This window comes from Hyperolius riggenbachi, chromosome 11 (genome assembly GCF_040937935.1).
Source record: "Hyperolius riggenbachi isolate aHypRig1 chromosome 11, aHypRig1.pri, whole genome shotgun sequence".
Lineage (NCBI taxonomy): Eukaryota > Metazoa > Chordata > Amphibia > Anura > Hyperoliidae > Hyperolius > Hyperolius riggenbachi.
In genome coordinates this window covers 245504980-245518410 of record NC_090656.1, presented here as the reverse complement: position 1 = coordinate 245518410, position 13431 = coordinate 245504980, and the positions used below count along the sequence as shown (strand labels likewise).

Sequence of the window (13431 nt, the reverse complement as noted above, 5' to 3'; positions counted from 1 at the left end):
GTGTTGTACTCCTGAGTAGCTCAGCCTCATACGCTGGCTGTGTCTCCAGTATCTGAGCATACAGGGTGCTATAAGCCGGGATTAGTGATGCTAGTGAGCTCAGTTGCGGTGCCGTGTTGTACTCCTGAGTAGCTCAGCCTCATACTCTGGCTGTGTCTCCAGTATCTGAGCATACAGGGTGCTATAAGCCAGGATTAGTGATGCTAGTGAGCTCAGCTGCGGTGCCGTGTTGTACTCCTGAGTAGCTCAGCCTCATACTCTGGCTGTGTCTCCAGTATCTGAGCATACAGGGTGCTATAAGCCGGGATTAGTGATGCTAGTGAGCTCAGCTGCGGTGCCGTGTTGTACTCCTGAGTAGCTCAGCCTCATACTCTGGCTGTGTCTCCAGTATCTGAGCATACAGGGTGCTATAAGCCGGGATTAGTGATGCTAGTGAGCTCAGCTGCGGTGCCGTGTTGTACTCCTGAGCAGCTCAGCCTCATACGCTGGCTGTGTCTCCAGTATCTGAGCATACAGGGTGCTATAAGCCGGGATTAGTGATGCTAGTGAGCTCAGCTGCGGTGCCGTGTTGTACTCCTGAGCAGCTCAGCCTCATACGCTGGCTGTGTCTCCAGTATCTGAGCATACAGGGTGCTATAAGCCGGGATTAGTGATGCTAGTGAGCTCAGCTGCGGTGCCGTGTTGTACTCCTGAGTAGCTCAGCCTCATACGCTGGCTGTGTCTCCAGTATCTGAGCATACAGGGTGCTATAAGCCGGGATTAGTGATGCTAGTGAGCTCAGCTGCGGTGCCGTGTTGTACTCCTGAGTAGCTCAGCCTCATACTCTGGCTGTGTCTCCAGTATCTGAGCATACAGGGTGCTATAAGCCGGGATTAGTGATGCTAGTGTGCTCAGTTGCTGCTGGGTGGTCAGTGGCTTTAATTGTACAATGCAGGAAAGGTAATGGTGAGCTTGCTCAGGCTTGCTGACACATCTGAAGGTGTCAGCAGTACCTCTATGCCTGTCACCCCCTGTGTGCTACATAGCAATACATCTAAATTGCCTCATTGCCTTTAAAGAGAACCCGAGGTGGGTTTGAAGAATATTATCTGCATACAGAGGCTGGATCTGCCTATACACCCCAGCCTCTGTTGCTATCCCCAACCTCCTTAAGGTCCCCCTGCACTCTGCAATCCCCCATAAATCACAGCCATGCTGTGAGGCTGTGTTTATCTCTATAGTGTCAGTCTGCTGCTCTCCCCGCCTCCTGCAGAACTCCAGTCCCCGCCTGCATCCCTTCCCTCCCTGCTGATTGGAGGGAAGGGACAGGGGCAGGAGCCGGAGCTATGCAGGAGGCGGGGCAGCAGCTGAGACTGACACTACAGATGTAAACACAGCCTCACAGCATGGCTGTAATTTATGGGGGATTGCAGAGTGCAGGGGGACCTTAGTGGGGTTTGGGATAGCAACAGAGACTGGGCTGTATAGGCAGATCCAGCCTCTGTATGCAGATAACATTCTTTAAACACACCTCGGGTTCTCTTTAAGCAAACCTGAACTGAAAATTAAAAGTCACAATAACCACACACAGGTCATACTTACCTCCCTTGTAGTCTACTCCTCAATCTCTTTCTCCTCTCCTGCGTCCCATTTGTCCACTGTGATCAATGGACTGTCCTTTATTTTGAAAATGGCCATTACCCCATAACAGCTTCCTGGGCAGCACACTGTTAAACTTTAATATCGTCCACTTGAGCCATAGGGAAACATGGACAATACCTTGCTCATCAGTTGTCCTTTCAGTTATAACTGACAACAACTGATATATAACTGACAGCAACTGATATATTTCAGTACTGACAAAATCTTGGCAGAACTGAAAAGGATTGATGTGAGCTTCTGAGAGGGACTAACAGTGAGGTTGGTATTTAAGATCCATTTGCAGGTACCTCATGTGTTTATTTTAAATCATTTTACTCAGTTCAGGTTCCCTTTAAAGAGGAACTGTATTTGACATTACATAATTATTAAAACAGCCTATTTTACTGACTGTATGTCTTTATTATACCCTTACAGCAATTTTGTATTATGTTTTATTATGTTTATAAACTTTGGTTTAAAATTGCTTATTTTACAAAATTAATTTATAGATTATTTAGTCAGTGTTTGTCCATTGTAAACTCTCTCCCTGATTTACATTCTGAAAATCATGCCACATCTTTAGTACAGGCAGGTCATCTCTACGGAACGTTTTCTTACCGAGCGTTCTAAAGCCAGTAGAAAAGATCACTAGTCTCCCAGAATGCTGGCTGGGTGGGGGATTCTGCATAATAAACAGCCTAGGCTAATCATAACTAGAAGGGCGGGATTACATACTAATATACAGCAATGTATAGCTACAGGAAGCAATTATGATGCTAAAACCAGGATATTTCATATAAGTAATATTATTTATTATTACGTATTTATATAGTGCCAACATCTTCTGTAGCACATTACAGAGTATATGTAGACTTGTCACTAACTGTCCCTCAGAGGGGCTCACACTCTTATCCCTACCATAGTCATACGTGCATTGTAGTCTAGGGCCAATTTAGGGGGAAGCCAATTAACTTATCTGTATTTTTTAGGATGTGGGAGGAAACCGGAGTACTTGGAGGAAACCCGCACAGACAGAACATACAAACTGTGCAGATAGTGCTCTGGCTGGGATTCGCACTGGGGAGCTATTGCTACCCACTACACCACCGTGCTGCCCACCCTGCTGTAGTATGTATAATAAGAAACCGCAATAACTGAATTGTATCAGTGAAGACATCAAAGCAAAGGGAATCCAAAGGAAACTAAAAAAAAAAAAGTTACAAAAAGATAAATAAATGTCAGACTTCCCATAGATGATGTCATGCGGATCAATATAAGTGGGGCAGTCACCAATCATCACTATGAAATGCATGTATTGCCTTATCTGTGGTGCTGCTGATAACGCATCTATAAAAGCCAGGGGATTGGCTTTGTATTTACTACAGCCTAGAGGCAATTAGCAAAAAAAGCCTTGCTGCCTTCAGTCTGCCTGGAAACTGTCCTGACACTTGTGTGTTCCCTTCTCTGAGCTCTCCTATTGCCATTTCCATCCCCCGGGAAGATGTGCAGGAGGTTGGCTTGCACGCTGCTGGCTGTCACGCTGCTGGAGCTGTGGTTTGCACGCACGGCTTGCGCTCTGCCGCTGTTTGACGCGGGGCCGCACGTGCAGAGCGGCTGGGGGGAGTCCATCAGGATAAGGCGTCTGTACACGGCCAGGAAGCACGGGCAGGACAGCTATTATCTCAGGATACAGGATGATGGCAGAGTGGATGGGGAGAGGCATCAGAGCGCTCACAGTAAGTACACAAATCGCAGCTATTATTTATCTGTACTTAGATGTTCTTATCAATTTTGCAAGGTGTATTAGATGCAGTCCTATGGCTATTACTAGGTGGTGCAGGACATTGCGATTTAATGCGACGTTAAAGTCGCAACGCAGCATTACAACGCAACGCAAAAAAAAGGTGGAAACGCACAATAACGCTGCGTTATCATTGCATACAGTAGATACAGTGAAGCATACAGGCATAGAAAAGTATCTGTTGAATGTCTATGTTTAGAGGTATTGCGCTGCAGCAGTGAGTAACCATAACGCTACATTTACAACGCAACTTTAAAGTCGCACTGTGATTGTCGCATAGGATTATCATTGTAGTGCAGTAACCTGCGGTTTAATGACTTTATAATGCAGGACAAGAACGTCCCACTGTGAACCTAACCATAGAGTTTCATTCAAGGGTGTCCGTAGATTTTTTCTGTATGTATCAAACCTTAAAGGGACTCAGAGCTGGATTAAACAGAACGTTTTATACATACCTGGGGCTTCCTCCAGCCCCATCCGCTCAGATCGCTCCTCCGATGTCTGCAGCTCCGGTACCGGGTCCCGTCACTTCCGTCAGTCGGGGCCAGTCTACGAAGGAGAAGAGCGTCCTCTACGTATCTCTCTAGAAGCTGCTGCTGAGATACGCAAACAGCGCACTTCTCTTACATCAGACTGGAGCCGACTGGAGGAAGTGATGGGACCTGGTACCGAATCTGCAGACAGCGGAGGAGTGATCCGAGCGGATGGGGCTGGAGGAAGCCCCGGGTATGTATAAATCTTTTTATTACATTCAGCTCTGAGTGCCTTTAAGTGAGGCTGGGTTTACAGTGGGGCGGTGCGTTCCCAGTAAAGTAGGAACGCAACGGGAAAGTTGTGCCGTGCATTAACCGAGCGTCACGTACAGTGAAGCATACAGTAAATGAAAGATATGCTTCACTGTCACGGCATTTTGCAGTAATGCCTTGCATGCAGTGCGCTGGAATGCCGCACGCCGTTATGCACCGTTATGTGAGCGTCACGCAAGGGGTACATTGCAGTGTGACGGTCCTGGCTGCGCCATAACGCACCAGTGTGAATGTTGCCTTATTCTGATAGATTATCACCATGGTGGTGTAGTGGTTAGCGCCCTCGCCTTGCAGCGCTGGGTTCCCGGTTCCAATCCCAGCCAGGTCAACATCTGCAAAGAGTTTGTCTGTGTGGGTTTCATCCGGGCACTCCGGTTTCCTCCCACATTGCAAAAACATAGAGATAAGTTAATTGGCTTCCCCCTAAATTGTCCCTAGACTACGATACATACACAATGCATACATAGACTATGGTAGGATTAGATGGTGAGCTCCTCTGAGAGACAGTAAGTGACAAGACAATATATACCCTGTACAGCCCTGCGTAATATGTTGGCGCTATATAAATACTAAGTAATAATTTACACGATTAAAGAGAACCCGAGGAGAATGTCCGGTAAAAAATGTAATACTTACCTAAGGAGAGGAAAGCCTCTGGATCCATGGCATCCCCCGGACCTCCAGCGCTGTCCGAGCCCCCCTCCTGCACATCATGACTGTGCTCATATCTATGTAGGAGCTCCAGGTTACTGCACAGGCGCAGCCGTACTCGTGCAGGTACACTATGGCTACGCTGATGCTTAAAGGACCTCTGTCATGAAAATCTTAAAATGTAAAATATATGTAAACACATACAATTAAGTAGTACATTTCTTCCAGAGTAATATGTGCTATAAATTACTTTTCTCCTATGTTCCTGCCACTTACAGTAAGTAGTAGAAATCTGACATTACCGACAGGTTTTGGACTAGCCCATTTTTTCAAGAGGGGTTCTGAGGGTTTTCTTTATTTTTAATAGCACTTAGTGAATGGCAGTTTCTCCGTCCAACTGCCAAAAAAGTGTACAGCGAGCAGGGAGGCTGGCCAGCATCTTTGTATAATTTTTATTCAGGGAATGACTTTATAAAGAATAAAGAACATGCTGAGAATCCCCTATGCAGAGATGGACTAACCCAAAACCTGTCGGTAATGTCAGATTTCTACTACCTACTGTAAGTGACAGCAACATAGGAGAAAAGTAATTTATGGCTCATTTTACTCCGGGAGAAATGTACTTCTTATTTGTAGGTGTTTGACATTTTGAGATTTTCGCGACAGTTCCTCTTTAAAGAGGAACGTGAGTGTGAGCTTGGACAAGAGCTTGTCAGATCCCTTCTGGAGGCTCCGCGCTCAGCAATGCTGGTCTGAAGGGCGACATGGGAATCCTCCACAGAATCCAGAGGCTTTACTCTCCCCTTAAGTAAGTATTTGGCTTTAGACCTGAGCTTGTGGCTGTGGTACACTTTGATATTATATGCAGCTAAACTGTAGTGGTCTGACAGATCATAGCACTCTCCAGCTCTAACAAACTTGCAGTAAAAAGGTAGCAGCTTCTCAACCAATCAGATTCCAGCTGTTTAGTGAAAGAACGAGCATTCTGTCTGGTGGCTTTCTGCAACTGCTAAACTTGCTGCAGAATTCATTACAATGGTCTTTAAAGGGCGGCTTCAGCTGAAAAAGTAAGCAGTTAAAATCTGGCAGAACCGATAAGTTTTGGACTAGTCCATCTCCTCATGGGGGACGCTCAGGTTTTCTTTTTTTTCAAAAGCATTTCCTGAATGGCAGTTTACCTGACAAAATAGTAAGATACCAGCCAGCCTCCCTCCTCACTTGCACACTATTTTGTCAGTTAGACTTAGCAACTGCCATTCAGGCAATGCTTCTGAAAATAAAGAAAACCCTGAGAATCCCCCACGAGGAGATAGACTAGTCCAAAACCTGTCAGTTCTGTCAGATTTCAACTGCTTGTTTTTTTCGCTGGAGTGGTCTGTGTGTTTAAATGTCTTCATGTGTGCAGGAGAAATCGAGAAATGCCACCTGAAGTTTTTATACTTCTTCTCTTCCTCTCCAGGTCTGCTAGAAATCCGGGCTGTGGCGGTTGGAGTAGTGGCCATTAAAGGATATCACTCCTCTCTGTATCTGTGTATGGGGAGCGAAGGCGCTCTATACGGGATGGTACGTATATCAGCTTGTGTCATTTATCATGCAGCCACGCTAGCAGGGCACTGATAAAATCACACATGTAATAAACCTTTCATTGCCTTACTAGGAAATCGCTAAAGAAAACAACTGACTTACGTTCATGGTTACGTTCCTAGCACATGTATGTTTTCAGACAGGTTAAAGTGATTTAAAGGACAACTGAACCCGACAGGGATATGGAGGCTGACATATTTATTTCATGTTAAGCCCAATCTACACGATACGATTCTTTGTACGATTCGATTACGATTCTATTTACGATTCGATTCAATCCGACATGTCCGATGGGGATTTGATTCGATGCAATTCGATTTGTCATTGCTTTGCAATGGCAAATCGAACTGAATCGAATCGAATCTCGATCAGACATGTCGGATTTAATCGAATTGTAAATAGAATCGTAATTGAATCGTACAAAGAATCGTATCGTGTAGATTGGGCTTTAAGCAATACCAGTTGCCTGGCGATCCTGCTAATCCTCTGCCTCTAATATTTTCGGCCATAGCCCCTGAACAAGCATGCAGCAGATCAGGTGTTTCTGACATTATTATCAGATCTGACAAGATTAGCTGCATGCTTGTTTCTCGTGTGATTCAGACACTACTGCAGCCAAATAGATCAGCAGGGCTGCCAGGCAACTGGTATTGTTTAAAAGGAAATAAATATGGAAATTTCCCTACACAGAGCAATAGTGGGCATACACAGCGCAATAGTGGCAAGCAATTTCAATTACTGGGAAGTTTAAAGAGTCCCTGTAGCGTCATATAGTAGAATGCAGTAATTTATTTAGGATACCCACTTTTATGGTAATTTTTCTGATTTCAGCATCAGAAACACTTCCTATAATTATATATTGCTGTATGTTGGTATGTAGTCCTGCCCTTGCAGTGATTCTTAGCCTAGGCTGTTTAGCTGTGTGGAATTCTTCCCCTGCCGTCATGACGACAGCCGGCAATCTCACTTTAGAGTTGCAGCGCCACCCGGAGGATGGAGGTATAACTGCAGCGCCGGAGCCAGGGAGGGGACTGATTACTGGGGCTGTGCAGATCTCCCGGGCAGCATGATTTGTTCCAGGTTTTAGGGTCTGAAAGGGTGGAAATTTTTTTTACCGCTTTTAGACCCTCAAATCCGGAAAGAATCATACCGCCAAGGGGGTTAAAGAACCACTAAAGCAAAAAATTGTCAAATGTTAAAATGCATGTGTATGCATACTTATAAGAAGTGCAAAGTAAAATGCACTATAAACTACTGTCTTCCTATGTTGCTGTTGCTTACTGTAGACAGACAAAAATGTGACAGATGTGACAGATTTTGGACTAGTCTATCTCCTTATGGGGGTGATTCTCAGTATCTCCTTTATTCTGGACAAAAGCAATGCATGGAAAGGATGTATATAGAGATGCAGGATGGCTGCCCTTTCCTACTATTTGGCACACAATTTCGCCAGTTGGATGGAGCAACTGGCATTCAGTAAGTGCTTTTGACGATAACGAAAACCATGAGAGTCCCCCATTAGCAGATTGACTAGTCCAAAACCTGTCAGATCTACATTTTATACACATTACAAAAGAGGCGCCCAAAACTAGGTTAAAAACACTAAAATTTAAAAAAAAGGGAGGACTGTTGCATGTATCAATATTTATTAAGCACAGGCATCGCGTTTCGCGGGTCTAAGCCCACCTCCTCAGGCCAAATACAGTGCCTAGAAAAATTAAAAAATTAAAGGACACATCCGAGCACTAGAAAAATAAAAAATCCACTTACCTGGGGCTTCCTCCAGCCCCTGCCAGCTGTCCTTTGCCCTCGTCGCAGCTCCGCTCACCGATGGTGGCCTGGGGTCCCCTCCGGCGCAGGATGTCCACTGCGCATGCATGAGCTACTCTCAGAGCCGCACTGACATCATCCGGACTGTAGTGCGCGGGCGCGGTAGTTCTGTGCCTGCGCAGTACAGTCCAGGTGACGTCAGCGCAACCAGTGAACCGCATGCTGGAGCGCAGGAGAAGCCGACGCAGAAGCCAGCCTGGCGAGGTCGGCATCTCCACTGGAGGATACCGGGAGCCACCGGAGCTGCGGCGAGAGCACAGGACAGCTGCAGGGGGCTGGAGGAAGCTCCAGGTAAGTGGATTTTTTATTTTTAAAGTGAACCAGAGAGGAAGCACCCTCATGTATTTTACCATATCTATCAGTGGGAACATTAGAGAAAACACCTACCCTGCTCTCTGTTTCATCCTTCGCTGCTCAGCCTGCTTGTTATCAGCCATAATCCAATCCCCAACTGAGCAGTCAGTCTGGCTTTGCTCAGGAATCATTATAGCTGAATATCTTCTCTGATGTCTTTTCAAGCCAAAGCCTGCCCCCTTCTGGCTCTGCTATAATGACTCAGCTATAATTATTCCCAGCAAAGCCAGACTGAATGCTCAGTGGGGGATTTTATCAGGGCTGATAACAAGCGGACAGAGCAGTGAAGGATGAAACAGAGAGCAGGGTAGGTGTTTTCTCTGATGTTCCCACTGATATATATGGTAACATACATGAGGGTGCTTCGTCTCTGGTTCACTTTATAGTGCTCGGAACTTCCCTTTAAATATGGAGTACTCAGTACACCGATGATAAAACTAAGCATAATCAAACAATAGGAACATTCATAATAAATAGCAGTAAAACAGTTCAAGAAACTAAAACAGTTCAAGAACTGTTTTACTACTAATTATGAATGTTCTTACTGTTTGATTATTTTAAGACACCCCACATTCCTATATTTTACTTACATGTATTTTAAATTGTATTTATTTATTTTCCCAATAGTGGTCCTTTCACCTACTACACACTGGCTGCTGGTTTTCTGAGTGTTTTTTCGGTTCCTGGTCCCGCCTGGTACCTTCCCATCACAAACTGTTAGGCAGAGTAATAACCTAACAATCTGCTCCGCTGAAATCAATAATATTCAGCACAGCGGGGCAATTAAGGCAGCGTGGTATAGTTCAGCCGTACATGTCTGACTCTGTGACACAACAAGTGGTAATGTCATTAGTCAGCACTATGCTTTTGAGTTAACTCAGTGCTTTAAAAAGCATTATCCTTTGACCCTTCTAGTAGCTCTTACACAATGCTTTTTTACACCTCATGCCTTATTTTGGCCCAGATATGATGGGTGAATGAACGCCGGGTGACTGGTCTGGCTGATAATGTCTCCGTTCTCGGACAGTGAGTCAAGCGCTCTCTGCTGTAAATACCTGTACAGGCGGAGGTTACTGCAAGGCATGACGCCGTCTCCAATGCACCAACACAGATCAGCTGCTACTGGAGATACTGCTCGCCAATAATGTCACTATTAACATCTATTTGTATCATTGTAAGAAAGAAAATGCAAATAATGCTGGAAAACAGGTGCAGACCTGCAGAATAACCAGTCAGATATTCTGCAAGGAGTTTGTATGTTCTCCCCGTGTCTGTGTCACTACAGGGCCTCTTTACTGCATTCTGCTATATGTCACTACAGGGCCTCTTTACTGCATTCTGCTATATGTCACTACAGGGCCTCTTTACTGCATTCTGCTATATGTCACTACAGGGCCTCTTTACTGCATTCTGCTATATGTCACTACAGGGCCTCTTTACTGCATTCTGCTATATGTCACTACAGGGCCTCTTTACTGCATTCTGCTATATGTCACTACAGGGCCTTTTTACTGCATTCTGCTATATGTCACTACAGGGCCTCTTTACTGCATTCTGCTATATGTCACTACAGGGCCTTTTTACTGCATTCTGCTATATGTCACTACAGGGCCTCTTTACTGCATTCTGCTATATGTCACTACAGCCTCTTTACTGCATTCTGCTATATGTCACTACAGGACCTTTTTACTGCATTCTGCTATATGTCACTACAGGGCCTCTTTACTGCATTCTGCTATATGTCACTACAGGGCCTTTTTACTGCATTCTGCTATATGTCACTACAGGGCCTCTTTACTGCATTCTGCTATATGTCACTACAGGGCCTTTTTACTGCATTCTGCTATATGTCACTACAGGGCCTCTTTACTGCATTCTGCTATATGTCACTACAGGGCCTTTTTACTGCATTCTGCTATATGTTACTACAGGGCCTCTTTACTGCATTCTGCTATATGTCACTACAGGGCCTCTTTACTGCATTCTGCTATATGTCACTACAGGGCCTCTTTATTGCATTCTGCTATATGTCACTACAGGGCCTCTTTACTGCATTCTGCTATATGTCACTACAGGACCTCTTTACTGCATTCTACTATATGTCACTACAGGACCGCTTTACTGCATTCTGCTATATGTCACTACAGGACCTCTTTACTGCATTCTACTATATGTCACTACAGGACCGCTTTACTGCATTCTGCTATATGTCACTACAGGACCGCTTTAAAATGACATAAGCACTAACGATAACTATTTTTCATTCTACAGATGAACTTTTCTCCTGAAGAATGCTCTTTTAAGGAGGAACTCCTTCCTGACGGATACAATATGTATAGATCTCAGAAGTATGGCATGGCAGTCTCTCTTAGCAAAGACAGACACAGACTGCAGTCAAAAGGAAAAGGCTACCTGCCCCTCTCACACTTCTTACCGGTTCTCCACTGGGCTCCTGTAGACCTTAACCAGTCTGTCGAGGGGCAAGTAGATGAGCTGGAATATGATGGTCTAAAGAACGTTCCAAATGTCGACAGCATGGACCCCTTAGGGCTTATGGACCACTCCAGATTTCACAAAAAGTAGCAAATGGATGAACTGTCCCTGTGAATAAGAAAACATCAGTTATGAGCAGCACCTCTGAAGAAGACATGGTATGGTCCATGCAAGACGGGCAAACGTCTAGGTCATGTTACCGCATGGGTCATGCTTTGGAGAAAAAGGCAGGAACTAAGCTCAGAAATCTGGATTTGGCAGGGATGTTTGAACACATGAATTCTGCGTACGATTTAGGACAATAAGAGGACACTAGCAGCCGATATGTTACAGGCATTACTTCAGAAACCTTCACACGTTATTTCTTTGGTTGGTCTCTAGGAACGAGGGACATCGTTAGGTGGTGATCTGCTGATTGAGCTGCCCTATACACGGCTATTTTGGCGAACTCTCATGCCACACAGCCGTACAAAGTTCTTTTCAGGACTCCTGACATTACTTTGCTTGTAACCTATTTGTCATTCTGTTGCATATAAATGTTTTGGATAAACAGGGAGGAAAAATGTATGTACAAATCGGGATCCAATCGCTGCAATCAAACAGGAGTAAGGTTGAAGACCAGTAGACACCTAATATCGATAAAAAAGATAGAAAAGGTTTTTATTTCCTGTTTGGAGAAATGGGGAGGTCTTACACCTACTTCCTCTGACATACAAAGCTCCACCTCCTCATGTCGACAAATGGCCCCAAATGCAATCCACGTTTTCTCCTGGGGTTTCTCCTCGGTGATATTTTTTAATTTTACAATGAATTAACTTTTAAGCCACCAGAAAGCAAGAATACACAAAATAATTTTGGCAGTACTTTTTCGCCTTCTTTTTGGTACTTTTTCAGTTACAGAGTGCTGAAAAAGTATTTTAAAAAGATGCGGAATTCTCTCCTAGAAGAAAACTCAGTAGAAAAAGTGAATTGCATATCGGTCATGGTCTTCACTGTAATGCTGGGACACAGAGAAGGGAAGTGTAGTCATCTATATAGTGTTCTTCCTACTTTGTTTATCACATGGTCATACCGTACTGACGCCCAGAGAAGACAGGAGGAAAGCCATTCAGCCCACCTCTTTGTCTCTATACATCACGGAACATCCGGATCGATCTTATTATTTGCAGTTAAAGGGCAACTGAAAGGAATATGGAGGCTGCCATATTTATTTCCTTTTAAGCAATACCAGTTACCTGGCTATCCTGCTGATCCTCTGCCTCTAATACTTTTAGCCACAGCCCCTGAACAAGCATGCAGCAGATCAGGTGCTCTGACATTATTGTCAGATCTGACAGGATTAGCTGCAAGCTTGTTTCTGGTGTAATTCAGACACTGCTGTAGCCAAATAGATCAGCAGGGCTGCCGGGCAACTGGTATTGTTTAAAAAGCAATAAATATGGCAGCCTCCATATCCCTCTCACTTCAGTTGCCCTTTAAATTGTGCTTTAAAGGACAACTGAAGTGAGAAGAATATTGAGACTGCCATAATTATTTACCTTTTAAACAATAGCAGTTGCCCAGCAGCCCTGCTGATCTATTTGGCTGCAGTAGCATCCGAATCACACCAGAAACAAGCATGCAGCCAATCTTGTCAGATCTGACAATAATGTCAGAAACACCTGATCTGCTGCATGCTTGTTCAGGGGCTATGGCTAATAGTATTAGAGGCAGAAGATCAGCAGGGCTGCCAGGACACTGATATTGCTTAAGGGAATAAATATGGCAGCCTCCATATACCTCTCTCTTCAGTTGTCCTTTAATACATTGGTGCACAGTGGAAACCTGACTCCGAGAAACTGAACGACCCACGTGTTATGGATTCTTGTCCTTAAAGCACAATTGAAGCCTGCAGAAAGTTTAAAGTAAATCTGGGAGACTATTAGGTTAAAAAATTAGATACTTACCTTCCCCCGTCCCTCTGTTCAAGCACTGGGACACCCATACTTCCGCGGAGCTTGCCTGCACTGGGCAGACGCAAAAGGCAAGTGCCTGCGCATGGAGCTGCATCCCCGGCTTGGCGGAAAAAGCTGGGCCGCTTCGACTCCATGCTAGTGTGAAAGTGAGCAGTGTGTGCGAGCTCCGTCGACAAGGGCTGCGGGGATCTCAGGGCTGGAACGGTGAGGAGGAGGGCAACGGGGGAACCTCTGGAGGGATCTAGTGGCTTTCCTCTCCTGAGGTAAATACCCTAATGTTCCCCTCAGGTGTCCTTTAAAAAAAGTATAGTGGAGCACAAGTACACTTATCCCTGAC

The 13431-nt window shown here is 44.9% G+C and overlaps 2 protein-coding genes across 10 annotated transcripts in view; one reads left to right on the top strand and one right to left on the bottom strand.

Annotated features, from left to right (window-relative positions):
• The window catches only part of ANO1 (anoctamin 1), a 1209699-nt gene that overhangs the window by 1141694 nt on the left and 54574 nt on the right, over window positions 1-13431 (bottom strand). For all 9 annotated transcript variants that reach the window (XM_068260041.1, XM_068260039.1, XM_068260043.1 and 6 more), the window contains one exon: window positions 11081-11247. The gene's annotated coding sequence lies outside the window, so the exon portion shown is untranslated. The remainder of the gene's footprint in view (window positions 1-11080; window positions 11248-13431) is intronic.
• Window positions 3122-13431, top strand: part of FGF19 (fibroblast growth factor 19) — an 11357-nt gene continuing 1047 nt past the window's right edge. Inside the window, exons 1-3 of the mRNA XM_068259901.1 lie at window positions 3122-3356; window positions 6338-6441; window positions 10918-11297. Coding sequence (XP_068116002.1) covers window positions 3122-3356; window positions 6338-6441; window positions 10918-11229 — 651 coding nt within the window. The 3' untranslated portion in view covers window positions 11230-11297. The remainder of the gene's footprint in view (window positions 3357-6337; window positions 6442-10917; window positions 11298-13431) is intronic.